Genomic DNA, 26939 nt, shown 5'->3' with positions numbered 1-26939 from the left:
CTTATATTTTCTACGTTCATCCATCAGCTGCAATATATCGTCTGAAACCCAAGGTTTTCTACCGGTTCTCTTTATTCCGCCTAAGTTTGCTTCTGCTGATTTAAGAATTTCCTTTTTAACATTCTCCCATTCTTCTTCTACATTTTCTACCTTATCTTTTTTACTCAGACCTCTTGCGATGTCCTCCTCAAAAATCTTCTTTACCTCCTCTTCCTCAAGCTTCTCTAAATTCCACCGATTCATCTGACACCTTTTCTTCAGGTTTTGAAACCCCAATCTACATTTCATTATCATCAAATTATGGTCGCTATCAATGTCTGCTCCAGGGTAAGTTTTGCAGTCAACGAGTTGATTTCTAAATCTTTGCTTAACCATGATATAATCTATCTGATACCTTTCAGTATCGCCTGGCTTTTTCCAAGTGTAAATTCTTCTATTATGATTTTTAAATTGGGTGTTGGCAATTACTAAATTATACTTCGTGCAAAACTCTATAAGTCGGTCCCCTCTTTCATTCCTTTTGCCCAGCCCGTATTCACCCACTATATTTCCTTCCTTGCCTTTTCCAATGCTTGCATTCCAATCTCCAACTATTATTAAATTTTCATCTCCTTTTACGTGTTTAATTGCTTCATCAATCTCTTCGTATACACACTCTACCTCATCATCATCATGGGCGCTTGTAGGCATATAGACGTTAACAATTGTTGTCGGTTTAGGTTTTGATTTTATCCTTATTACAATGATTCTATCGCTATGCATTTTGAAATACTCCACTCTCCTCCCTATCTTCTTGTTCATCACGAAACCTACTCCTGCCTGCCCATTATTTGACGCTGAGTTAATTACTCTAAAATCACCTGACCAAAAGTCGCCTTCCTCTTCCCACCGAACCTCACTAATTCCTACTATATCCACATTTGTCCTACCCATTTCCCTTTTTAAATTTTCTAGCCTACCAACCTTTTTCAAGCTTCTAACATTCCACGCTCCGACTCGTAGAATGTTATTTTTTAATTTTCTGGTGACCCCTTCCTTAGTAGTCCCCACCCGGAGATCCGAACGGGGGACTATTTTACCTCCGGAATATTTTACCAAGGAAGGCGCCTCCATTATTGCTATGTGAAAATGCAGAGAGCCACATTTTCTTGGAAAAAAAGCAGCTGTAGTTTTCCATTGCTTTCAGCTGCGCAGTACTCAGAGGACTGAGTGATGTTGATATGGCCGTTTAAGTCGTCCTGACTCACGCCCCTAACAACTACTTAAAGAGCTGCTGCCCTCTTTCAGGAATCATTTCTTAGTCTGGCTCTCAACAGATACCTCTCCGATATGGTTGCACCTTCGGTCCAGCTACTCTGTATCCCTGAGCACTCAAGCCCCCTCACCAACGGCAAGGTCTCATGATTCATAGAGGAGGTTTAATTTATTTATTCATTCTTTATTTTTTGCCAATACAAAGGTTTCACATCTTCAATGTTTCTTTCAAATATATATTTTTTTTACATAGATAATGATTTTCATTAGCTATACTTTAAATAATAATAAAAATAATAAAATAACTTTTTATAATACAAAAACCAAATTTTAAAACCACACTAAAATTAAAAAATAATACTTTTTAATTAATCTTTGTTTCATCATTATCTATTATTTATTATTACATATTTTATTCATTATTATTATTATGGTGCACGAGAGTGCCCAGGGCTCCCACGGCTGGTGAAAAGATACATCAATAAAATCGATGAGAAGAAATTCAAAAGAAAGATCTCCTCAGGGGTAGTAGCCTCTGTAAACATCACCAACGGTGGGGGGGGGGGGGACACCGGAGATTTCAGGGTTGTGCCGAGAGTGTCTTCGACTAAGAGGAGTTGTGCAACGTGCAAGACGCAAACGCTGGGTCAGCCGAGTATAAAACGACAAAAAAGCGGCTCCGTTGAGCCATCAACGTGACCAAGGCACGCTGCTGGAGAGAACTGACGGAGACCGTGGATGCAGACCCTTGGCGGCTGAGTTACAAGATAGTAACTCGGCGATTAGCGGACTCGCGGTCACCAGCTCCACTAGACGAGGCTAAAGCGGAGAACGTCGTTAAGATGTTGTTCCCGGCCCACTCGGTCGGTACCGAACGGGACTTCGGCGACGTGGGCGACTTCCCGCTCTTCTCGATGGAGGAACTGGAGGTAGTCCTACGGCTCCCACAGGCAAAAAAGCCCCTGGTCCTGACGGTATACCGGCCGAGGTGCTCAAACTTGTGGGGTCCTGCAGGCTCCGTCTTCTTTTAGACATGTATAATGCATGTCTGAAGGCTGGGTCATTTAGCGCCAGGTGGAAAACCACGCGTCTTAAGCTCATTCTCAAGGGCAAAGAAAACCCAGAGTCGCCGTCGTCCTACCGCCCATTGTACATGCTTGACACAGCTAGGAAGCTATTGGAGAAGCTGTTAAAGAAAAGACTGGTTGCGGTGATGAATCAGGCCTGTCACCCAACCGGTACGCTTTCCGGCAGGGTCGGTCTACCCTAGACGCAATTCAAGAGGTTTTTGAGGCAGTGCTGCGAGCAGAGGACCACAATCATTTTTCGCGACGTGTGCTCCTTCTCGTTACGTTGGACGTTAAAAACCGTTTCAGCTCCGCACGGTGGAGCGATATAATTCGGGCTCTGGAGCATTCGTTCCATGTGCCTCAATAGCTTCTCAGAATGGTGGACGCATACCTGAGAAACCGCGGTCTCATTTACGAGACCGTGGCAGGCTGGCGTAGGACTGCGATCACGTCAGGGGCGGCGCAGGGGTCGATTCTCGGCCCCGACCTTTGGAACGTCGTCTACGATGGCTTGCTGAGGCTGGAGATGCCTGAAGAATCTGTCTTGGTCGGGTACGCTGACGACGTTGCGCTACTTGTCGCAGACCGCGCTCAACTGAGGTTCAGCCGAGACATGCACAGAATCGGTGCCTGGCTGAACGACCATGGATTATCTCTAGCTCTCAGTAAAACGGAGATCGTGGTTCTAAGGAAGAGTTGTATCGAAACCCTTCTGTTCCTGCAGGTCGGGGTAGAGGTTGTCGAGACCAAGCCGGCCCCAAAGTACCTCGGTATGATGATTAACCGGAAACTCAGCTTTGCTGAGCAGCTTCGGAGAGCCGCCGACAAAAAAAGCTGCGAGAGCCGTAACTGCTCTCAGCCGGCTTATGGCGAATGTCGGCGGACCGAAGGCCAGCAGACGGCGATTGCTAATGTCCACAGTGCATTCCGTCCTGTTATACCGGTTGGAAGTGTGAGCCAAGGCATTAAGAACTACAAGAAACCGGAAGCGGCTTGCGCAGGTGCAACACACCGCAGCCTTGCTAGTCGCTTCCGCGTATCGGATGGTCTCCGAGCTTGCAGTACTGGTGGTCGCCGGCATCATACCCATTGCTATTTTGGCAAGGGAGCGCCAGGTGATCTACAGGACGTGACGGGCAGGCGAAGACCGAGAGACCATTGCCAACGAGGAACGCACTCGCACGTTCCTCGCATGGCAAGAGACCTGGGGCCACGAGACCAGAGGACGATGGACTGCAAGCCTTATCCCTCTGGTCAGACCGTGGACGGAGCGGCGGCATGGAGAGGTGGAGTACTTACTACATTTTAACGGGTCACGGGTACTTCCGCGCTTACCTCCATGTCACAAGGAAAGCGCGTCCCCCGACTGCCTCAATTGCCCCGGTGTACGGGACGACGCTGAGCACACCTTTTTCAAATGTGCTCGGTGGGTGGCAGATCGAGGGACACTAGAGACGGATCTCGGAGCACTGAGCCCCCAAAACATGGTTGCGATGATGCTCCGTAATCTGAGCAGCTGGGAAAGTGTAGTCCGATTCATCGGTAACATTCTCAGGACCAAAAAGGTTGACCTGCATAGTCCTGAAAATTAGGTAGCAACTAATCAGACTAGTATAGGAGGACTCGACCGGAAGTAATGTGTTAAACGGTTCCGGGTCGAGTCCTGGTAGAAAGGGGGGTGGTTTTAGTCGGTAATCTGCTGATAGTGATTGAATAATACAATCAGCGCGAGTCCGACACTCCATGCATAAATGCATTTCCACCTCCGTCCGCAAAAAAAAAAAAAAAATTATTATTATTATTATTATTATTATTACTATTATATAACCATTACATATTCATTATATTATTACATATTTCATATTAGATGAATTTAAAAACATTCTATTGTAATATTAATCTTTTTTAAGTCAGTTTTTTTTAATGTATGTTTTTTTTGCAATTCTATATGATATATTGGTATCCAATACAAAATATTGCCTACAATAATTTTAGTTAAAACTGCTGTACAGAACAGGTGTGGTGGTACTAGTGACTACAAAAGCAGTTAAAAATATTTTGATGTAATTAAAGTATATCCATTACAATTAAATTTGGATCAGTTAATCTTTTAAAACAAATCATTTTGTTTAATTCTTGCTGTCAACCATCACAGGCCATAAAACCATTGTTCTTAAATTAATAATATATTGAATATAAGGCATATTTTTACTTACTGGGTATTTTCCTGTCAAGGCTCTGAAAAGAAAGAAAGACATATTTTATTAAAACTGTAGTATTTCATTCAAATTTATTTTTATTTTGATAAAATACACATTATCAATATTAATATTATAGGATTTTTATCTGTTTGTTTGAGCAACATCAGTAATGCAAATCCAAATTGTGCACAATGTCCACCACCTCCGTAAGAATAATGTAATGAGTTTATGAAACCCAAAGTCATGAGAATACTTTTGAAAAATGTTAAATACTATTAGAAAAATGTTAAACATAAATTTAATTATTTTATTTAAAAATGTGGGATCTTGGCCAATAAAAAAAATAAGCTTAAAATACAGTAGAGCAATAACTGTGTACTTTTACTTGATCAGCTGATCAGAATACAATGCATTTGAAGCATGATGAAATATAAAAAATTTAGCCTAAACATTTTTGGATTTAATTGGAGATAATTTTCTCCTGGACCTTTTTGTGTGGTCCCTTGTTTGTTAAACTTTAATTGGATATATGCACACATTTTTTACCCTTTGAATTAATAAGCTAATTAATTTTGTCTGTGTTTTGTTTCCAAATTTCTTATATCATAATCAAAGTTTTTTTCTAAGGACACAGGAAAAATCTGTATTTTTTTAATAGTTACTTTTTATTATTGTTTTACTTTATTAGCTTTTTTCTTTTTTCTTTAATCCAAATTTAAGTTTAAATTCCTAATTTTTTAAAATTATAAATAAAAAACTAGATTAAGTTATGATATTTGATTTATATGTAAATGTTACTGATACTAGTATTTTTTCTCTGTTTTAGCTTGTTATAAGCCAGATTTTATGTTCAATCCAGTTCTAAAATTACATTTATATATTTATTCTTTTTTTCACCTGAAACCTGAAGTAATTAGGTTTTTCATTAATATAAATGCTATTTTATTATTATTATTTTTATACTTACTCTGGGTCTAGACCTTTCTTCAAAGCTTTATGCCTCAGCTGTTGCTTTTGTCTTTCTTTCAACTCCTTAAGCTGTAATACAAGTACAAAACAATATTAAAATTAAAAAAAATAATTTAATCTAAATATATTATCATTATAATAATTACAATTAAGCAATTTAAAATATCTATTCTTTCAATTAATACAAAATAGATTCTGTGCTGGGAAAGTTAATCGCATGAATTTTCAGCTGATTAGATTCACACTAAAACCCATTAATAAAATATTTCAACTGATAACTGTATATTCATAATTTGTATAAGTTCTAATTACTTTTATAAAATAATTATAATGGAGTATTTTACTTTATTATTATTATTCTATTTTTTTAGCAAGTTCTATTAAATTCTCATTTTGATCAAATGAACTATCTTCAACTAACCATCAAATATTTATTCGTTATTCATGCATTGTTATGCTGATCTCATTTTTACTTTATTGTACTAAGTAAAGGAAGTATTGTGATCGGCAAAAATTTCAGTTTTCATATTTCAACGGAAATATCCATTTTGACCATCCCTGAATCTGTTTTGACTAGTTTTAGAATGACATCTGTACGTATGTATGCATGTATGTATGTATGTATGTACACATGTATCTCACATAACTCAAAAATGATTAGCCATAGAATGTTGAAATTTTGGATTTAGAACTGTTGTTACATCTTGTTTTGCATCTCTCTTTTGATTACAATCGACTGAACCAAAACTGTCCAAAAAAGCCCAAAATTCAACAACGTTTGGATTTTGGACTTTTTCATAACTGCAGTAATAAGCCCTCATTGACATTTTTTCAACGATATATCATAACTGGTACTTACTTTCATTGATTCCAGAGTTATAGCCAAATGAAATTTTAATTAATTTTAATATTTGGATCATAGGGGAAGGCACATCGATTCAAATCAGACTTCATCTCCTTTTTTTTAAATTTTTTTTCTTTAATTTAAATATATTGATCTATTAATAATTATTAACTTCTTCTATCATTGTAAAAAAAATGTTTATGATGAATAATAATTTAAAAAAATATGAAAAATATCAGAAGCTTTTAATGAAAAAAAAAATTATGTACTTTTCAATTCAATAGTAATTTACAATATTAGAATTAACAATAAATAAAAACAATTAATATTTAATCAAATTAAAAATAAAGAGGGGGACATGAAAACAGATACAAAATTACATCAATTTTCTGCCATATTCATAAGAAATAAAATTTATTTACAAGTTTACTTACAATTTAATAAAAGTAAAACTAAAACGTAAAAAATAAAGTAGGATGATTTTCAATAAAAAAAAATATATATATACACCTTCTTCCAAAAACACTTCACAAAAAATATTAAGAAAAATTTTTTTAAACTAACTTTTCTTTAATTCTGGTTTTATGAATTTGGCACAGATTGTTGAAGGTTAATACGATTTTGGTAAATTTTTAATTTCTAAGTTTTTTAATTTTTAAGTTTAAAGAATCGAAAAAAATGTGTTATCAATAATTACATTTTACTCAATGAGATCAATTAGTTAATAATAAATAATCTTGAAAAATATAATACTATTAACTTTCAAGTTTATATAAAGAACATTTAAAATGAGAAACAAACTAGCAAGATATTTTGTATTGTAATGATTTCATACACAAATAACATTTATATGTAAAATTGAATTTACTTACATCGTAGTCCTGTCTCTTTTGTCTTTCTTCTAAATCATATTTCTCAGTTTCTAATTTTACAATGCAGTCCCACAATTCTTGAGCTTTATTACGTAACGCAGCAATACCCAAGTTTTCAATTTGCAGAGGCTTAATACGGAAACTGAGAGAGATTTTCTTCTCTTCTTCCAACTGTTCTTTAGTCTTGTTTCTTTCAATCTGAGCTGATGACATGTTAAGCTAAAAATAATAAAAATTTAAGTTTTGAAAAATCACAAAATTTCTTTAATTGTTTATTTATGGTATAAAAAGCGTATTTGTATAAAATATTTGTTTAAAATGAGGATTTCTCTTTGTTATTATAATAAATTTAACTGTCATGTTACTGCATGGGTTTGGATTAAATTTAAATAGCATTACAATTTTTTTTTAGAAAATTAAAACTTAGTTCAACTTTCCACACAGAACTTGCAAAATTTAATTTAATTTGTTACAAACAGTCAAACATTTTGGCTTTATGACTAACAGGCATACTAGTCAATACACCTTAGGATTGAAAAAATAAATGTACTTTTTTAATATTTATTGTTTTAGATTTTGAGTTTTGGTACTCTTAATGTGCTTTGTTTAAATTAAATAGCTACTTTTTTAAAAATCAACTGCAGATCACTTTAACATGAATGGTATAATGAAACTTTACATGAATAAGAGAATTCCATGAAGAAGATGGTGCTAAGTTTAATATCATGTTTTCTTATTCAAAATATTGTAATGGTAGCTTGTTGTTGTAGTTACATTTCACGCCGCTAGGGCTGATCAGACGCGTACTCTTCTTTGTTACATTCGGGGTGTGGACACGTTGCAAGATGGTGTAGTGGGACGGTAACATACAATGCATTTAGTTACTCAATCATTCGTTTACGTTAATTAAGATTCAATATACTTCAAGTACCCTGTATTATTAATATTCAATGTGTTATTACTAAACTGAAATCAAACTACAACAAACAAGACTATCAGATATATCCAATCAAAAATGTATTCTACAAATGAATAAATACTACATAAACTCAATATGGATTCGTCTACTTATTCAATCTACAACCTAATCAACACAAACAGATGGATTTAGAGCAGAATCTAGCTCAGAAAATTATTCAAAAGAATAATTTTTTCTTTAAATTTTGTTTTAAATTGAAGTATACTGTAGTTGTTTAAAAATTGTTTTGTATATTTTGATTATAACTGATGTCAGTTGAGTGAATCATCCTTTGCTCATGGTGAGCGTTGTAGGTTCTCAAATGCTTCCTACAAAGGCAATCACAACTAATACTGGTGGAGCTCTCCAACAGACAAATACACAAGTAGTTGTTTTTCTTGTCATTTAAAAGATAACCAACAGGCAATGTTTCTCAGTCATGAAGAGAATTGTGTATTTAATATTCCATGATGTGAAAAAAAAATGATGGAAGCTGCAGGAAATCTTAATAGAGTAGAATATTTTGGCATCAGTATTAAAAATTTTGCTCTACTTGAAATGAAAAGGGTCACTTATGCCCAATGAAAATCCTGTGTAAAGATAACATGGAGGCCAAAGTATCATAAAAAAATTATGATATTGATAAGAATAAAATGTTTCTGACAAGTCTCAAAATATAAAGAAAGGAAGAACTACTCTTGGTTCCTAGAAATGCAACTGTTTGGGATTCTGTAAAAAAAGAACACATTCAGGTAGAGTGTGAAATCCTGAAAATGAATATCTCTAACATGGGATTAATTTCCTTTCAAAGATGTCATTATCTTGTAATTCATCTTATTGAGGAAAATGAGCTTGGTACACAAATTTGGTTCACATTTTTGTGAAAGCACAAAATATAAAATATTTAGGTTGGTTCCTTGGACAAAGCCTTCTCTAACGATCTTATTGATCTGTTCATAAAAAAGAAATAAGATAAAAAAATTAAATGAAATAATGTTCCCAAGATATCATTAAATTACAATTGTTGCTTTCATTACTCACATCTGTTTTCTTGCTAATGGTGAAGTTGGGACCCTTTGACTTGCTTTGATCCTGAAACAAAAAAATATCTAAAATTAATAAATTATGTATTTACACTAAATATAATAAATATTTTGAATTAATTAATTTATTAGTTTTTTATTTTATAAAATTAAAAAATAACCAAGAAACACATCATGTTTGAATAAAAACTTGTAAAATTACCAGTTGAGAATGGGCTTGGTCTATTTCATTTGCCACTACCTGATTCCTTTTTTCAAAGTGGTCAATTGCGTCCTTTTTGTTGCTAACAGTAAGAACAGTTGAACATCACTACTCCACCTGCTTCTTGTTATATTTATATATTTTTTTTTTGTGATTTATTCCTCATTTAGTTAGTAACCATTGTTAAATTGTGTGTAATGACTAGCAAGTATAGTGCATTGATCATGGAAGATATGAAAAGTAAAAAGGGTAAATCAGTCTTTGTAGTTTGTGGTCACAAATTTAGATTCCACAAACATCTGATGGACAGAATTCAGCGACGTGCATGCACCACAAAACCTTTTAAGTGTTACTTAAAAATTGATTTGGAAAATAGAATTACAGAAGGTTTTCAAGAACACACTCATGCACATTTGGAAGAAAATATAATTAACAAACAAAAATATTAAATTCTGTGAAAATAAAAGCAAGTAAAGATACTTCATGAAGGCCATCAAAACTCTTATACAGAGAATTGACAAATGATGGAGATGTAGAGACATTATCAACTGGAGACATTAAGTTAATCAATATCTAATGACATTATACACCAGCCAGGAAAGAAAGCATAAGAATATTCGACAATTACATTTCTCCTGATGTTACTTTTCTTCCAAGAATATGGGCAGATTTCAGTGTTTCAATGAATGATACAACCAACAACTGTGAATAGTTTCATGCTCGATTAAATGCGCACTTCTACACTTCTTATCCTAATTACAATGTTGTTGATGTTTTGAAAAATTTCCAGGCTGATATATACTTGAAATTAAGAAGTGAAGAAAATGTAAGGAGATATAAATGGAAAGAAGAAAAGGAAATGTACTTTACTGTTGGTTAATGCTATTAATGCTCAGTTCTTTAAATGAATAAATTCATCACAAAAACCTGTTCTTGAATTCTGTACACATGAAATTTTTATCAATAAAGAATAAATTTATCAGTTTATCAAATAAAGAAATTAAATTAAAGGTATGAAAATTGATAAAATTATTATAAACAGCTAAACAAACAGCATCAAAAAAATAAAATTAAAAATTAACAAAAGAACTGATAAAACTGTTTTAATTGGCTGAACCAAACATACACTATAGTTCCTTTCAAAGGATATCTACAGCTGACGATCATTAATAAGTGTGAAATATGTTTTTGCTTCTCACTGGAATTTAAATCCACAAATGATTAGAGGTAGATACACTGGTATCTACCAGGAACGCAATTGACCGGGCTCTTTTCAGGCGTACTGACTGACATCCGTTGAGAAAATGTGTTAAAATTTTATCGGGAAAGGTTCATGTTCTGTGTATTAAGATTAATATCAAAACACAACTTGGATTCACAAAATTAATGATTTTTTTTTAAGGAAACATCAAATTATGATTAATTTTTTTTCAGATTTATACCTTTAAAAAACACGTACTTTACAAATACTGTTATATGGATTACAAATATTTTATTCTGAAGTGATTAAATAAATACTATGAAAAAAGGTTGAAATTGATAATTATTGAGGGTTCCGACCCTCGATTTAGACCTTGAAAAACGTTCAAAGTACGATAATATCAATAAAAGTTCAGTTGAAAATTTAATTTTAAAATGGCTATAAGGAACAACTATAATAAATATTTCGCGTTATTATTACGTATATTGATCAATCGATTCTAATTATAAACGGTATATTTCATACAGTCCGTGTACAAGTGTCTGAACATCTTGGCTAAGATCAAAGTGTAGTATACAAACTGTATCGCAGTGTTTATATTCTATTCGGAAAACTGTTATCAAATGTGTATTTGACTTTATAAAAGGATATAAATTATTTTTGATTGATGTATGTCAACTTTTATCTCGCAATGGATCTATCTTTCAAAATTTTTGGTTATTTTTTATATAATAACGACGGTTCATTTAATGTGTTACCGTTTAGTTCTAGGCTTGTTTTCCGAAAAGAATGAACCTAGGTTGGTTCTTAATGATAAGAAGCAGACTGTTCAAAGTGAGTACTACAAGATATAAGTAACGAATTCTAAGGAAAAGTTCCTTTGAAGATAAAAAGGTTATTGTAAATCATAAACAATAATTTCTTATAATTAAGAAATATTTTCAAGTATTAACCATACTTGTAAGGAATTTCTTGTTTTTTTGTTTCACTATTTTGAGGTCCCAGAGTTAAAAAAATATATAGTCTTTATAGGTAACAAAATTTTCCACTTAGCATATTTTTTGTTGTAATGTGGTCAACATTGTAATAAGTTAACCAACAAAATCATGGTATTAAATTTGGTAGGTTGTGTGTTAGGGGAATTGGATGTATTAAATTAAAAATTTGTGGAATAATTTTCATAAAAATATTTTATAATCCCAAAATATTTTTTTTGAAGTTTGATTATTTGAAATAATCAATTAACTTATTTTTTTATTTTTCTCAAAATAAGTCATCTGAATGGAAAGAATTTTCTACTTTATAGAGGTAGATAATAAACTATTATAAAAAGGGTTTGAATAACTTTTCAATACAGCATTCTAAAAGTTTTTTATTAATATTTTTCTAAATGATTCATTATTAGAATGGAAGAGTTGTTTAGGAGAAATATTTCCCCTAAATAGCCTACATGCCCAATTTCTTAATGTAAAAAAAAAAAATGTTATCATCCTGTCTTTACCATAAGAATAGTCAAATTTATTTTACCTTAAGAGCGGCCATCATTGTCTGTCTCTTCTTTTCAGCTTCTTCTAGACGCTTTCTCTTTTCTTCAATGTCTCTTTGCTTCTTTTCTTCAAGTTCACGAACTCTACGTTCTTCTTCTTGCTTCTTGCGTTCAGCCATTTTTTTCTCTTCTTCTGCTCTCATTACCTATTACAGTAGATTTTTTAATATCATCTTTGCTGTTAAAAAAAGTAGAATGAACTTTTATATAAAAATGTTATAAAATTATACTAATGTATTATAAAATAATCTCAAGAAAATATTTTTATGATTAGATTAATATTACAGCTATTAGCGTTTATTATAATTTTTTATATAAATTTCTTATAAATTTTACCTTGCGCTTGGCTTGCTTTTCTTTTAATTTCTTAAGATCTTCTTCTTCCTTGGCTCGTTGTTTACGCCATTCTGCAATGTATTCCTTAAGTTGTTCATCAAGAGCAGAGGATTTTGCTTCTTGACGCTAAAATAAAAATTAAAAAAAATTAATGAAAATTTAAAAATATAATTATATAAAGTAAATGTATGTTTGTGTAACATTAGTAAAGAGAAATTATATTAATCTGATAGATTGTAGTTATTATTATTGCGTGAAGTGAATAAAAAGTGGTTTTTGCTAAATTTTTTATGTTTTTGAGTTGTATCTCAGTTTTATGTGAATAAAGATTGTAGGATCTACTATGACTAGATACATCTTGGATTTTCCAGGTAGGCCAGAGAGTACTAAATTTTGATGTGAATAAAGAGTAGATTCTACTTCTTTGGTTAGATATATCTACATTTTATAAGATTGTGATGGGGCACACAAACTTTTTAGTGCCTGTTAGTTCAGTTCTCATTCATCATCATGCCAGTCAGACAAGAGAAAACATACCGTGTTCAAAAAGATATAAGTAAATGTAAAGAACTCTTATGTTTTGATGGAAATGTAGACTTTTTGACAGCAGAATTTTTGTCAGTAACTGAAGAAATGCGAGTGAAGCCCTGATTCCCAGAAAATATATGGATATACTTCTACGTTGTACGAGTGATCCAGGCTTCCAAAGTGAAGTAGCAGAGGATTTTGGAGTTGGTCGGAGAACAGTTTGTAAAACTGACCTGTTATGGTTAGGGTTTTGACAAAGCTCACAGTTGGATAACTTTCCCATCTACAATGCATGAAATTAATAATGCTAAGTTAGAATGGCCGACACAGTTTCCTCTGCCAACCATAGTAGATGCATTAGACTGCTCACAAATAGAAATAAAAAAAACAATAGTCCACCGCGATGAGTATGTAAACCAAAATGGGTATGCCAATATCAATGTGCAAGCTATTAATGCTGATGAAAAATTTACTAGGATAAGTGCAGAATGGCCCAGTAGCATGCATGTTGTGTAAGGATATGGAGACATAGTCCCATTAGGAACATCATTTCTCTGTATGATTGAAATGATTGTTTATTTGGTGATTCTGGCTGCGGATACCTCTATGGCTTATTAAACCACCAATTATTTGGCCATTTAAGCCACCAAGAAATGCCATACAATGTCACTTCAATATGATCCATGCCAGAGAGAGAGAGTGATAATAGAAAGACATTTGATCAGTTACAGCAAAGGTTTCCAATCGTTTGTATTTTTAACTGAGTTAACCTGGAAAATATTCCCAAAGTGATAGTCATATGTGCCCTGTTGCATAACATTACTAAGAACATGAGTGACCCATTTGACTATGTTTTGGCAGAAGGAAAGGAAGCAGAGAATGAGAATATTAAGAATTTTGAAGAACATATTGGTAGACAGCATGACAGTGATGCGATCAAAATTCATGGTGAAGAGAAGTGCCAGGAGATGTTGATTTTCATTTATGTAAAATTTACATTTATAGTTTAATCTGTTATCATAAAACTTATTGTAATAAGATTAATTATAAGATAAATTTTTAAAGATTATGGAAATAAAAGTTAATAAAAAATATAAAATCCAAATCCTTTCATGTAAAATAGAAAATTACAGGTAGGACTCAACTGATCAATAAACCATTCACTCAGATCCTCACTGTGAGATAATTTAAGTCATTGGAGCATACTACAGTGATCATTACTATAGTCTGTGTAGTTTAAACTTGTATAGTAATACAAAAATTTATTAATTATAAAAGCAGATTTCATTTTTAAAAATGATAATGGAAATCACATTTCATTACAGAAATAAGTGTAATGAAGAATTAAATAGTAAGAGGAAAATACAATATACCAGAAGTTACAGAATTTTTTCTATTTATGAAATAAAATTACAATCAATGGATGAACTAAGGTAGAGGTCAGAAATAAACTGGTTCAATCGAAGAGAGTTTTTAATGCATAAAATAGTCTAATAGTGTCTAACATAGATTAAACAATTTTAAATATTAAAAGAAATATTTATTTTTTTTTAATTTTTTAAATATATCTTTTATGTAATGTCACAAATTATGGTTGTGAATATGAATAATACATGAAACAGAAAAGAAAAGGATAGAGGCCTTTGAAATGTACATTGAAAATTACATGGGATGAAATGAAAAGCTCTTAAGATGATTAGTAGAGGAGAGAAGTTTGAGCAGAATAAAATGGGCTGGTAGGTCATATATTAAGATGTTCAGGTCTAGTTAATTTAGTAAGGATATGTAAATAGTAAAAAGTACAGAAAATAAGCCAATGAATTTTTAAATCAGATGGCTGAGGCATGTAGGCTGTAGTAATTATGTTGAGGTTGAAATATTAGGACAGAAAGAAAGGAATTGAAAATGCCATCAGATCAGTCCAATGACTACTAAAAAAGAAAAAAGTAATAATTACCTTAACAAACTCAGGGTCATCGCCACCACCTCTGTAAAATTAATGAAAATGGATTATTAATATATTAGTGAAATTTATTTAAAGTATTTATTTTATTTTCTTTATGAGTAATAAATTATGCTATATTTTATTACTTATTAAAGTAATTGTAAAAATAAAGTTAAACACAAATAAAAAAAATCATTAAAAAACATTTTTTATCATTTATAAAAACAAAGTACACGAAAGTAATATTAAAAATGTACAAACAATTTTTTTTAAAAATAAATTGAAAAGAATTTACAAAAATAATTTAACTCAAACATTTTTAAATTAACTTTATTATTATTATTTTCCAATGTTATGTTAATCTATGTAATAATTGATTGATTTTTTTTAATTGTGTGAGAAATATATGTAAAATATTTCATTTTTTCTAATTTCAGAATGAAATACTATTTACATGCTTGAAAGATCAGTGTTTTTACATTTCACATGATTGCTATTAATTGTGTTTTTTTTTTGTTTTGTTTTACAAAACAATTGAATATATGTTGATTGATTTGAATGAAAATTGTCTTTCCTTGAAAAATGTTACATGTAATTTTAATTTTGAAAAATTCAGTTTTACAAGATTACATTTATAAATATTATATAGTTGTAATCCTTTATTCCACGAGTATAATACTATTTATTTCAGAGATACCTATTTTGAAAATAATAAGTAGATTGGTAAAGTAGAAATCTCCAGAATATCTGATCAGCTTTATACAGTTTATTTTATTATATAGCAGCATTCCGTGGTCTTCGTTGGTATTTAGAAGTGTTATAACTGTATTACTATCTAGGCTACTAGGCCTGGATGTGTTGTTGATTAGAACCCAACAAATTTTGGCTGGGAGAGTAATTATGTTGAGCTTATAATTATGTAAACCAATTAACATGACTAGGCTTTGATATTTTACTTTTCACACAGAAAAGAAAGACCTTAACAAGAATAAATTAAATGTGAAGATCATATGGTTTTTAATAAGTTGTTAAGCAAACTTTATTTTATGTTAAAAAGCTTATTTTATTTTGGATTTTACATTTAAATATGGGTAACCCTACAAAAATTACTGTCTAAAATAAAAATAAAAAACTGCTTGTTTGCAAGAAACACAAGAATTGAAAAAACTGTGACAGTAAAAATAAAATAAAGAATACTGAGAAATAATGTAAAACAATTATTACCAAGCATAAGCTAAGCATCTATGGAATGTGGATATGCATATTGTTGCAGTTCTAGATTAAAATAATTTCTTTAAAATTAATTTTTACATTTAGGGTAAATTTTCCTGTCATTTTGCATGAAAATACTTTGAATATTAGAATGACACTGGATTCCTTATTACTATGTTACAATCCAATCCTAAGCAATGAAGATAATTTGAAAATATTTGGTTATGTAGACAATGCAATTTTTAGAATCAAAAATATTTTTATAGTTTCCATATCATCTGAAAAGAGTTAATTTGGGACGACAACATGAACTTCCTTTACAAAATAATAAATTGATTATCAAAATTAGTATTTTTAGTTAATAGTGATGCTTAAACATAGTGTTGGATTGAGAATTTCTTTCTTCTTTATGAATTTATTTTGTTATACATTTAAATTGAATCGCTGAAAATTATGTACAGAAGTAGTTTAAAATTTGGACTAAATAAAAGATAAATAGAAAAGAATTACATTTTATAAATATTAAATTAATGAATTTTTATGAATAAGGTATTATTTGAAGTCTACTTATTTGGTATGTTTAACTGATAGGACACTGGGTCATATAAATTTAATAAAAATAAACATTTAAAAGTATTTTTTTTAAATAGTTTTAATAAGTATTTGTGAAGCCCCTACATCATTTTCGTTCTACAGCATTCTGCCGTAACAGATTCAGTTTTTTTTCTTCATTTTCCTTTGTAATAAAAATTATTTTATTACTATTACAATAGATGAGATGATGTAATTAACTAATGATCAGCTGTAATGTAGCGTTTCTTATATTTTTGTTATTTTTTTAGCATCTTGTTTAACTTGTATGTCTTTTTATGTCTTCTAAAAAGCGGATTATTTTTTTCAACTGAAGTTAATGAAGCGTAACTCTTGTACAATCAAAATGAGGCTAAAACAAAACAACCAAAAACTCCTAAAAGGAGTTAATACTAAAACATGTCTATACATTGCAGAATTTACTTTCAAGTTATTTTGTGTAGCGAAGATTACATTATTATATAACTATATTCTAAATATTTTACATATACTTCCATAAATTTCTTATAATCTAATTATTTTCATTTGATTCTAATATTTTTAATTAAATTATATTTACAAAAAAAAGGAAAAAAACTAGTTTTATATATATATATATATATATATATATATAATTAAAAATAAGTTTATGATGAAAGTATTCGTTCTTTATAAAAAAATAAATATAAATATATGTAATTATTGTATAAATTCTTTTGTATATATTTTTTTTAACCTCCAGTGGTCTGGAGGTTAAACTTTTATTTTATATTTATTATAATATTAAATAACTGATTTATTAATTACATAATACATTACATTGTTGCATTAAAATTTCAGTAACATATAATTATATTAAAAAAAAAAATAACAATAATACATAAAGATTATAAACATGCAGGGCGAACGAGAACGAAGCTTGCTGTAAAAATTCATTCAGTCATCACAAAAAAAATATTAGATACAATTACAGTGTATTACATAAAAAACAATAACATAGATTTGAGCAACAGTAACATATACATTTACAAAATGACAGTAACAATATAAATTAGAATTAATAATTATTATTACTTTAGTATTTTACGATGACAAAATATATTGTACAGTTAGATAAAATTATTACCATAAGTTTTTATTAATCAGGATAAATTTTCTAATGACGATTCAGAATATTTACATGTTTATAACATAGTATTTCTTATTCAAAATATCTTTAATTATAAAACAGAAAAATGTATAAATATGTTGGGATAAAAAATTTATTATGTTCTACTGGCGTGCATTAATCCATGCTAGTTGGTTTTAAAAAAAAAAGATCAAAAAGTATTTTTATACGTTGAATGTTTAATTACTATATTAAATTGCATTTTTCTTCCTGTTATATAAGTTTACGTATATTTTATTATTTTTGTTTTATTAAATTATGATGTTTATTATTTTTTTCATTATTTTTAATTATTACGACTAATTTTAATAATTTAATTTGAGTATATGAAAATCGAGGAAAACAACATTTCTAAAATATTTTTTTTTTAAATTCCATTGATTTGGGTGTTACTTTTTTATATTTATGGGAAAAGATTTTTCTTTTGATAACAGAATTAGGTTAAGGATTTAAACCATCATAGATCTCAGCCATTAGTTTGGTCTTTTATTCAAACCCTGGTTAGGAAGTGGAATTCATGGCTATATTACCTGTTTATATTTACCTAAGATGAGGACAATAACTTAAAGAATATTTTTTTCTGGCTTTTTTAGAGACAATAGTTTAATGATGGGTATTTCTCCATACATAATATGGTTGTTATATCACATAGTCTGGAAAATCAATTCTGATCATAGAAAGGATTAAATTTTTAGAATACTTATGACACAACTGTTGTAAAGGAAAAAAAATGACAAAAAGCTGTCTGATATTTTATAGAGACGATCCTCAATGAGCAAAATTTATGGTTAGACTAATCATAATTTTACTCTCAGGAAATATGTTGCAATCTTTCAGTGTAAGACATTTGCTATCCTTAAGTGCATCTGGAGTTTGAATGTGTGAGCAAGCACATGTTCATATTTTCAGATAGTTGGGCATAATCCAAGATACTTAATAATTCAGTGGTTTGTGTGTTTGTTATTTGATATGTATATATGTAGTGGCATCTGTGAGCCTGTTACTCTTTATACAAAAACTGCTCTACTGATTGAGCTAAAATTTTTCATAAACATAGTTTTTACTTTTGGAAAGAACATAGGACTACTTTTGATACAAGATATTTTACCATTTCAAAATGGTGGTTGTTTTAAAGGCCTGTTGTAACAACCTTACCAGACTTCAACTTTACAATGGCCAAACTCTGTCAAATTGGATCAGAGACCACTTGTAGTATTGAAACTAAATTTACAAAAAAGGTCTATTTGTCTTTTTTGATATCTATTTTTGTTATTAAAAAGATTAGCTTTAAAGGTGTGTCAATATGTTATACAGCGGCTCAACCGACACAGCAACTGCCAAAAAATACAATCACTACCTTGTGGTGTTGGTCGGGTAAAACTAAGAATTGTGCAAAATGTTTTTTTAACCTACAATGGACAGGTAACCAGCTATAACTACTATTTTTAAGATGTAGGCCAACTATTCTGAAACCTGCATACTTCAGATCACCCAAAGTTTTGGCATATATAAAGTTTTGGATTACCCAAAGTTTCATCCTGTGTTTACTAAACTGTTATTCTGAAGAAATTACAAGACACTGATAATCTTTATAAATTCAATAGGCTTTAATTGTTATTTATAAGTATTATTTTCACAATCATGAGGATAGTGAACAAAGTGGGGGCCCAGGAAGGGAGCCCCCTGGCTAGACGGGAAGGGTGAGTGAAGCAATCATTTACCTTTGACCCGTTAAATGGGAGTAATGAGGAGACTGACTTTTTTTGCAGAAGGAAGCAAAAAAATTCATTTATTTGTCCTGAACTATCCTGTAGAGTTATGTTTCTTGTCTGTAAGGTAGACATTTAAATTTTTTACACAATGGTTATTTTTTATTTTTAAATTATAGTTGAATATCATTATTTAGAAAAAGTAACAAATAAAACAATTTTCAAAAAAATACAAGACATGTTTTATCTTTTACTTTTTTCCAAAAATTCATTTTTATTACTGTTAACATTTTTATAAAACTGATACGGGTTGAAAAAATTTAATAACAGCTGGGAAATTTTACAATTATGTGGCCAACTTTTTATATTAGGTTAATTATTATTATTATTTTTTTTTTGTACTTTTTAAATTAGTACTGTTCATATAAATTTAACTGTAATAAATATATTATATTTATTATTTAATTAATTCAAAACCAAATATTATATATGAAAATATATATTAATTATTTTAAATTGTATTTTATGAAAAAAATATTTTGCCATGCTATTAATCACATTAGCCTAGATGTAATAATATTTTAATAACATGAAGCTTTAATATATACATAGCTTTTTGTTTAACGAATAAAGCATGAAAATAATGATTATTTAAGAATAACTTTTTATTATATTATTATTATTATTTATTTCTTTATTTATTAAAATCATAATATCGTTAGCTTAGCTGCCTGTAAAAGCAAATTATCATGATATTATTTTTATTATAATCATTATTATTATAATACACAACTTAATATAGTGTAAAACATTCAAAAACAAAAAAATCCGATGATGCTTGAAAAATTTTAATGCAGTATTATAAAAAAAATTGTGCGTGCTTCACAAAATGAATGATTATTACGTATTAAAAAAAAATATATATATATAGATGTATTTTTTATTTTGCAGTACGGAATTATACGTTTACTAGACAGAACAAATTATTAAAAAAAGATAATTTTAGGAATATTTTAAAGTTTTTATTTTACTTATGAAAAAAACGTACACACACAAAACCGTTACTGTATCAAAAAAGTTCACTGATTAAAAAAAACAAAACACAAAAAATAACATGAACATTTCAACGCAACGGGTAGACGAGCAGAATGCCATTAGCATTTTTATTTGTTTCACTTACTTTATTGAGGCCCTACCCCTATAAGAAAAAAGAAGATAAATAAAAAGTATTAGTTATTTTGAATTTATATATATTACAAAATAATAACAGTATTGGTTTATATCTACTCTAATTTCTACAACAGCAACTACAATAAAAAAGAAAATAAAAAAGAAGAAGAAATTAATTCTATTAAGAATTATCACTACATTATCAATATGAAGTAAGATGTGTTCAAAAAATGTTTGTATAACTTAAATAATTAATAGGAATTTTATTTTCTTGAAGGTAACAGTTTAATTATTAAACATATAGATTCATAAAAGTCTTAGGGCTCGTCCACATGATAGCGTTTGCTAACGCGCGGTTGCAAACGTGCGTTAGTGCACAGAATTGCATGGAAGAGTACCTGGTACTCTTCCATGCAATTCTGTGTGTTTCGCGCGTTTGCAACCATGCGATAGCAAAGGCAATCATGTGGACGAGCCCTTTTTTACCCTGTTTTAGTGTTAATAGATTTTTATTTTAATTTATACATACTTTTAATTGTCTGTATTATAAAAAAAATATCATGTCCACTAATATTGTAGTAAAAATAAATTATCGTATTTAAATATTTAAAAAACATATGTATTATAAACATTTTTTATCACTTCCATGCAATCATATTAGATTTTATAAGAATACACAAATATATGACAAATATCATTTTTGACATATTTAATATGTCACATCTATAAAACAACTAAGTTTTACTTGACTAAAATGTAGTTAAAGTTAGCTTTAAATAGTCAAGATTTAAATTAAAATTGAATAATACATATTATTTTTTATCTTTAGTGAATTTTTGGAAGGCTAGTTTTATTTATTTTGTTGTAGTTAAAATTATTTTAATTTTAAATATGTGCTATTTAAAAAAAAAAGATGTCCATTTAAAAGCGAATGGTTTACAATGCGTTTGGTGAAAAACTACATAATAATAAAAATATGAAAAGGAAACGGGTAAATGATGTTAACTAACTACTTCCATGTGTAAAATAGGATTAACTAACTACTACCATGTAAGGCTGTCTAGATTACGATGTATATTCTAAGTGTATTATTTTTTCATTTCAAGTTTCCCAATTAATTTTTTTTAGTGAAAATGCTTTGAATACTAGAATGAGTTCATGCTACACATATACTATAATAATTTAATTGGTAACAATGATTACAAACAGAAAATTATCTTCAAATCATTTATATGATCATGTATTTTTCTTTAAAAAGAAAATGTCTTCAAATGACGTTAACTGGAAGAATAATGTTATGGTATTATGTGATTAAATGATTTTCACATAAAAATCTCCTTTACTGGAGAAAAAAATTATCAGTCCATAGAATGTGAAGAAAAAGGAATTTTTTTTAAGACTGCTAATTCACAATTTAGATTTGAAATTTGTATGTGGGAATATGGTGTTGTAGAAATTTCATAGTGTGTGAAAAATATCAAGCATAACTGGGATTCAATCCCCATTCTGTGTAAAGGGTTTAGATAGATAAAAGCTCTGCTAGGGAGATTGTTAATTAAATGTACTTAAAAAATTATTTATGGATTTAATCTATTATTTTTTTTTTTTAAATTGGTTAAAATATATCTAGTGAGAGAATTGTAGAATTGAAATGTTTCATTTTCATGAATATTTTTAAGATATTATGTCACAGATCTTCTCTCAATTATATGACTAATTTGAAAAAAATAAATTATTTTAATTTTTAAAATATTTTTGGTATTTGTGAAGACATTTTGTGATCTAGAGAATATTGCTATCAGAAGTCATATGATAGATTAAAAATCTTATTTTATAATAAACATTGTACTTATTCTTTAACTACAAATTTTATCATCAATTATTATGCCAGTACTATGTAAGTATCTATGTAAAGTACCTTTTTTACCTTCCATAAGAGAAAAGCAAATAAATTTTAAATTTTTTGTAGGCAGAATTTATTAAACATTTTAGAGTTAAAGTTAGTTATTCGTTTTTTTACTGAAATAATGTTTAAGGAAGGAAATTGTGAAAAACTTTTTTTGATTATGAGGGAAGTTTTATAAAGAACCAAGCTTAGTAAAAAAAACAAGTAAGTTTTTATAAATAATTTTTTTTTAAATCTCTTTGAACACATCTTTAAATATACTTCATGTTTATCTTTCCAAAAGTAACAGGTAATAAGGATTGTGATAAACTGTACTATGTTGATGTTCAAAATATTTCTTTGAATTTAATTCCTCTTATTAAATTCAAAGAAATATTTATATTGATTTGTTAGATTATAAATTTCTAAATATTATTTGTATCGATCAACAAATACAGTAGTGTGCAAACTAATCTGAACATAGATGTTATTTAGTTAAAAGTAACTTCATTTAGAAAAAAAATCAATCGTACGTATAGAGTTTGTGAATATCTAGCAATTAATATGTCTTCCTCTATTCTTATCAATTTACATACACAATTTGGCATCAATTCAACAAATGTACTATACACTTTTTTTATTTCTTCATCAGGAAACCATAATGATATTGTAATGAGGTCAATTTTTATGGTACAATTCATTTTGAAAGTGGTTTTATGACTATTGCCCAAAAATTTTCAATTCGATTTAAGTTGGAGTTACCTAGTCACGGGAGCACTTGAATGCTTTTGTCTTCGAAAAATTTTTCCACTTTTTTGGCAGTATGGTATGGTGCCAAATCTTGTTGGAACGTTCTTTGTGGAAATTTATCTTGAAATTGTTTCACAACCGTGTCCTTCAGAATCTTTATATGGCCATCACTTTTTAATATACCATCTACTGGTAGTAATGACCTAGAGTCTTCAAATGTGAAAAAACCGCAAAACGTTTTTTCTTGGGATGTTTAAATGATTGTTGGGTATGAGCTAGTGATGTATTTTCATCTGATGCTTATCTAACGTATGGAACTCTTTGCAACTGAACATAAAAATGTGACTTGTTGGAAAACATAACATTTTTTCCAATTTTCTTTGGTCCAGTTAGCATCTGCATGGCCCACAAGAGCTTTTTGCACTGGTGTTAAAAGCTGCATTTTAGCTGGCCATCAAGCTTTCCATCCAGCTGCAAAAAGTCTGCATCTAACAGTTGTTACATGTAAATCTGTTCCACTGGCTGCTAATTCTTGATTTAAGTCCACAATTTACTTTTTCTCACTAATAACTGTGTTGGAGTAGTTTTTCTTTTATGGCCACATTTGCCTTTTCTTTGAGATGAAAAGGAACCAGTTTTTTTAAATTGTTTTAAAATAGCATTCACTCTCCCTAGTCCAACAGCATACTCAGAATGTATTTGTCATTGTGTCATTGTGTCATTCTGGCATGCTCAGAAAGAGAAATAATTTTCAAACACTTTCCTTAGAGTTATGGCGATTGTTATACATTCAAGACATGCAGAACAAAAATTATGAAAATATGATTTTGTAATAAAAAATTAAATAAACTTTCACAAAACACTATTTATAACATGAAAACTGCTAAATAACCAAAGAACAATAACCTCATATTACACAAACAACTTAAAGAATGTGGTCAAGCAGTGTAACCACAGCATAGAAATAAACAAAAAATGCCCTGTGTTCAGATTAATCTGTATGCTACTGTAATATTCATTATACAATTATGTCTGTTGAGATGAATAAAATTACTTCATAAAGTATATAAGAGGATTATGTACTCACAGTACTGTGTAGTTAACTAAAAACCATCTATTTAATTTTTTTTTACTTCCAAATGTTTGAAGTGCAAATGTAACATCAAATACTGTGAGGCTTATTCATTAATGATTTAATGTTAAAATATGCCTCATTCAGACAACTTTTAAAACAATTATTTTCAATACAAATTGCAGCAGGATTTATTAATGAAGTATTCATAATATAAATTAAAAAAACCATGAGGTGAATTTGAAATTATTACTTTATTGTTTTCATTAAAAAAACAACCAGTAATTACTTATAAATATTAATATGTCATTTAATTCAAAATTAAATGTTATTTCTGTTTTTCCTTTTTTTAACATTACACTTTGGAAAAATAATTTTTGATTAAAAAGAATATACTTAAAATAGATTTAATAAAGCAAATAGATCTAAGTGAATTGCGTTATTAAATTATAAAAATTAATTAATACATATTAAATAAATATATATACATTAAATGACTAATTATAATAATTTCTACTTAATAAATTATAATATTACTATAATTTACTTAGCATTAATTAGAAAAATAAAGCATTTTATAGTTGCATGCATATAATGTACACAAATGAAATGTCTAAACAATTTTATACTGAGAATTGTGCGATTCTGTTTTTAACACAACAGTACTATAATACTTAAAATAAATTTAAAAAATTGCTCATTGTATATCTTTCCCATTTGATGAATTTAATATTCCTGAAGTAAAATATATGGTTTACCAAAATAAATAGTTTAACAACAAGAAAATTTAGAAGTAGTTTTAAAAATATCTGTACTAAAGTTAACAAAAATTATTGTTTAACACCAACAGTGAAATCTTCCATTAACATTTAGTAATAGTTCTTACTAAACATATTAATGAAATATTAATTAATGGCATTGGCTGTACCATTTTAATCAAAATTTTGAACAAAATTTTGAATTTATTTTATCAGTTGTTATTTATGGTACTTTCTTTTAATGTACTTTTCCACAATGAACTATTTTTGAGTGCTATATTTAAGTGTAAATAGAACATATTTTGGTGAAAATTTGGTATAACTTAAATAAAAATTTGATCTGTTTTAAATTGAAACTGATGAAAGTTAATAGTTTAATTTTTTCTTTAATGACATTATAATTTGTCAAGGAAGTAGCTTATCGGATTTTAATTTATTATGTTGTAATATTATTTTTCGAGGTAAAATATAAATACTAAATATAATTGTTTCTCATTTATAAGTTTATACTGAAAAAAAAGAAGATTATTGTTTTCATTGGTGTAATATATTTCTCAGGTGCCTTTTTAAACATTAAATCATGATAAATTACTTTTTTTATAAATAGAACCCTAACAGTTAGTATTTTTTATCAACTAAAATCCATTCTTTATCTTATAAATAATAAAAAACTGACAATTAAAATAAATATGTGTGAAAAAATAACTTCAAGAAAAATATACATTTAATTATTGTAAACACCTAAATTAAAAAGTCAACGTATGAAAAATTGCCATAAAGGAAGTGAAAATGCATTCAATGTATGAGTTAGAATGAAATTGACAGATCCAGCTAATTTATTGGATAAAGTTAAAGGCTAGTCATAATACAGTATCATTTACTGATTCTAAATATTCAAAGTACATTTTTATAACTGGTATTGATAATAAAAAAAAAAAAAAATCAAGCCTAGAGGGTTATGAAACCCCTTTAATCATCATTTACCAACTGATGATCAAGGGTTGGGTTAGCAATTATTTGATTTTATTGTTGGAGTTCACTGAATCAATAACTTTTCTAGTATCTGTTACTATTATCATTATTACCTTTTATTTATTTATTTATTTTTTTTTTATAAATTCTGAGCAAAGGTTATAAATATTTTAATAACAACTTATAAATTAAAATAATTTTAACAGCTAATATAAATAGTTTGATAATTTATTTATTCAAAACAAAAAAATATATTAACTTTGTAAAGTTAAAAATAAATAAATGTAAATAAAAAAATCATTATACTTACTTTAAAAAATAAATAATTTTAACTTACAGGAATATCTTTTTAAAAAGTAATTAATAATAAATATAAAATACTATTAAAAATAAGCACAATTAAACATTAATAAAATTGATCAAGCATGCTCATTTTACAGTAATCTGTTTTATATTTTAAATCCATTAATTTTTCCCATGCTGTATGATGTACATTTATATGTATATACCCAGTAAATGAATTATATTTTTACTGGATATATCATATTACAGTAATTTTGTTAACTATTTATAATATATTGTAGACAATTAAATATGAATACATATGTTGTTGCAGTTCATGAAGATACGTAAAATAAAAATATTTTTATCAGTTAGTTTGTAACAAGTATTGTTACACAATTACAAATAGCATTTACAACATA

At 28.9% G+C, this 26939-nt stretch overlaps 1 protein-coding gene across 9 annotated transcripts in view; it reads right to left on the bottom strand.

Annotated features, from left to right (window-relative positions):
* Positions 1-26939, bottom strand: part of up (Troponin T, skeletal muscle) — a 109209-nt gene that overhangs the window by 16877 nt on the left and 65393 nt on the right. For 3 of the 9 annotated variants that reach the window (XM_075378116.1, XM_075378117.1, XM_075378115.1), the window contains exons 5-12: positions 20809-20826; positions 14982-15012; positions 12497-12622; positions 12142-12306; positions 9210-9260; positions 7211-7429; positions 5493-5563; positions 4541-4562 (exon numbers count right to left, since the gene is read on the bottom strand). In XM_075378116.1, coding sequence (XP_075234231.1) covers positions 4541-4562; positions 5493-5563; positions 7211-7429; positions 9210-9260; positions 12142-12306; positions 12497-12622; positions 14982-15012; positions 20809-20826 — 703 coding nt within the window. Of the gene's footprint in view, positions 1-4540; positions 4563-5492; positions 5564-7210; positions 7430-9209; positions 9261-12141; positions 12307-12496; positions 12623-14981; positions 15015-20808; positions 20829-26939 lie in introns of all 9 variants that reach the window. The other 6 variants (XM_075378122.1, XM_075378121.1, XM_075378124.1 and 3 more) reach the window with 3 other exon arrangements.

Source organism: Lycorma delicatula, chromosome 11 (genome assembly GCF_047948215.1).
Source record: "Lycorma delicatula isolate Av1 chromosome 11, ASM4794821v1, whole genome shotgun sequence".
Taxonomy (NCBI): Eukaryota; Metazoa; Arthropoda; class Insecta; order Hemiptera; family Fulgoridae; genus Lycorma; species Lycorma delicatula.
Note: the sequence above shows the minus strand (reverse complement) of the source record. Positions and strands in the feature narration are given on the sequence as shown.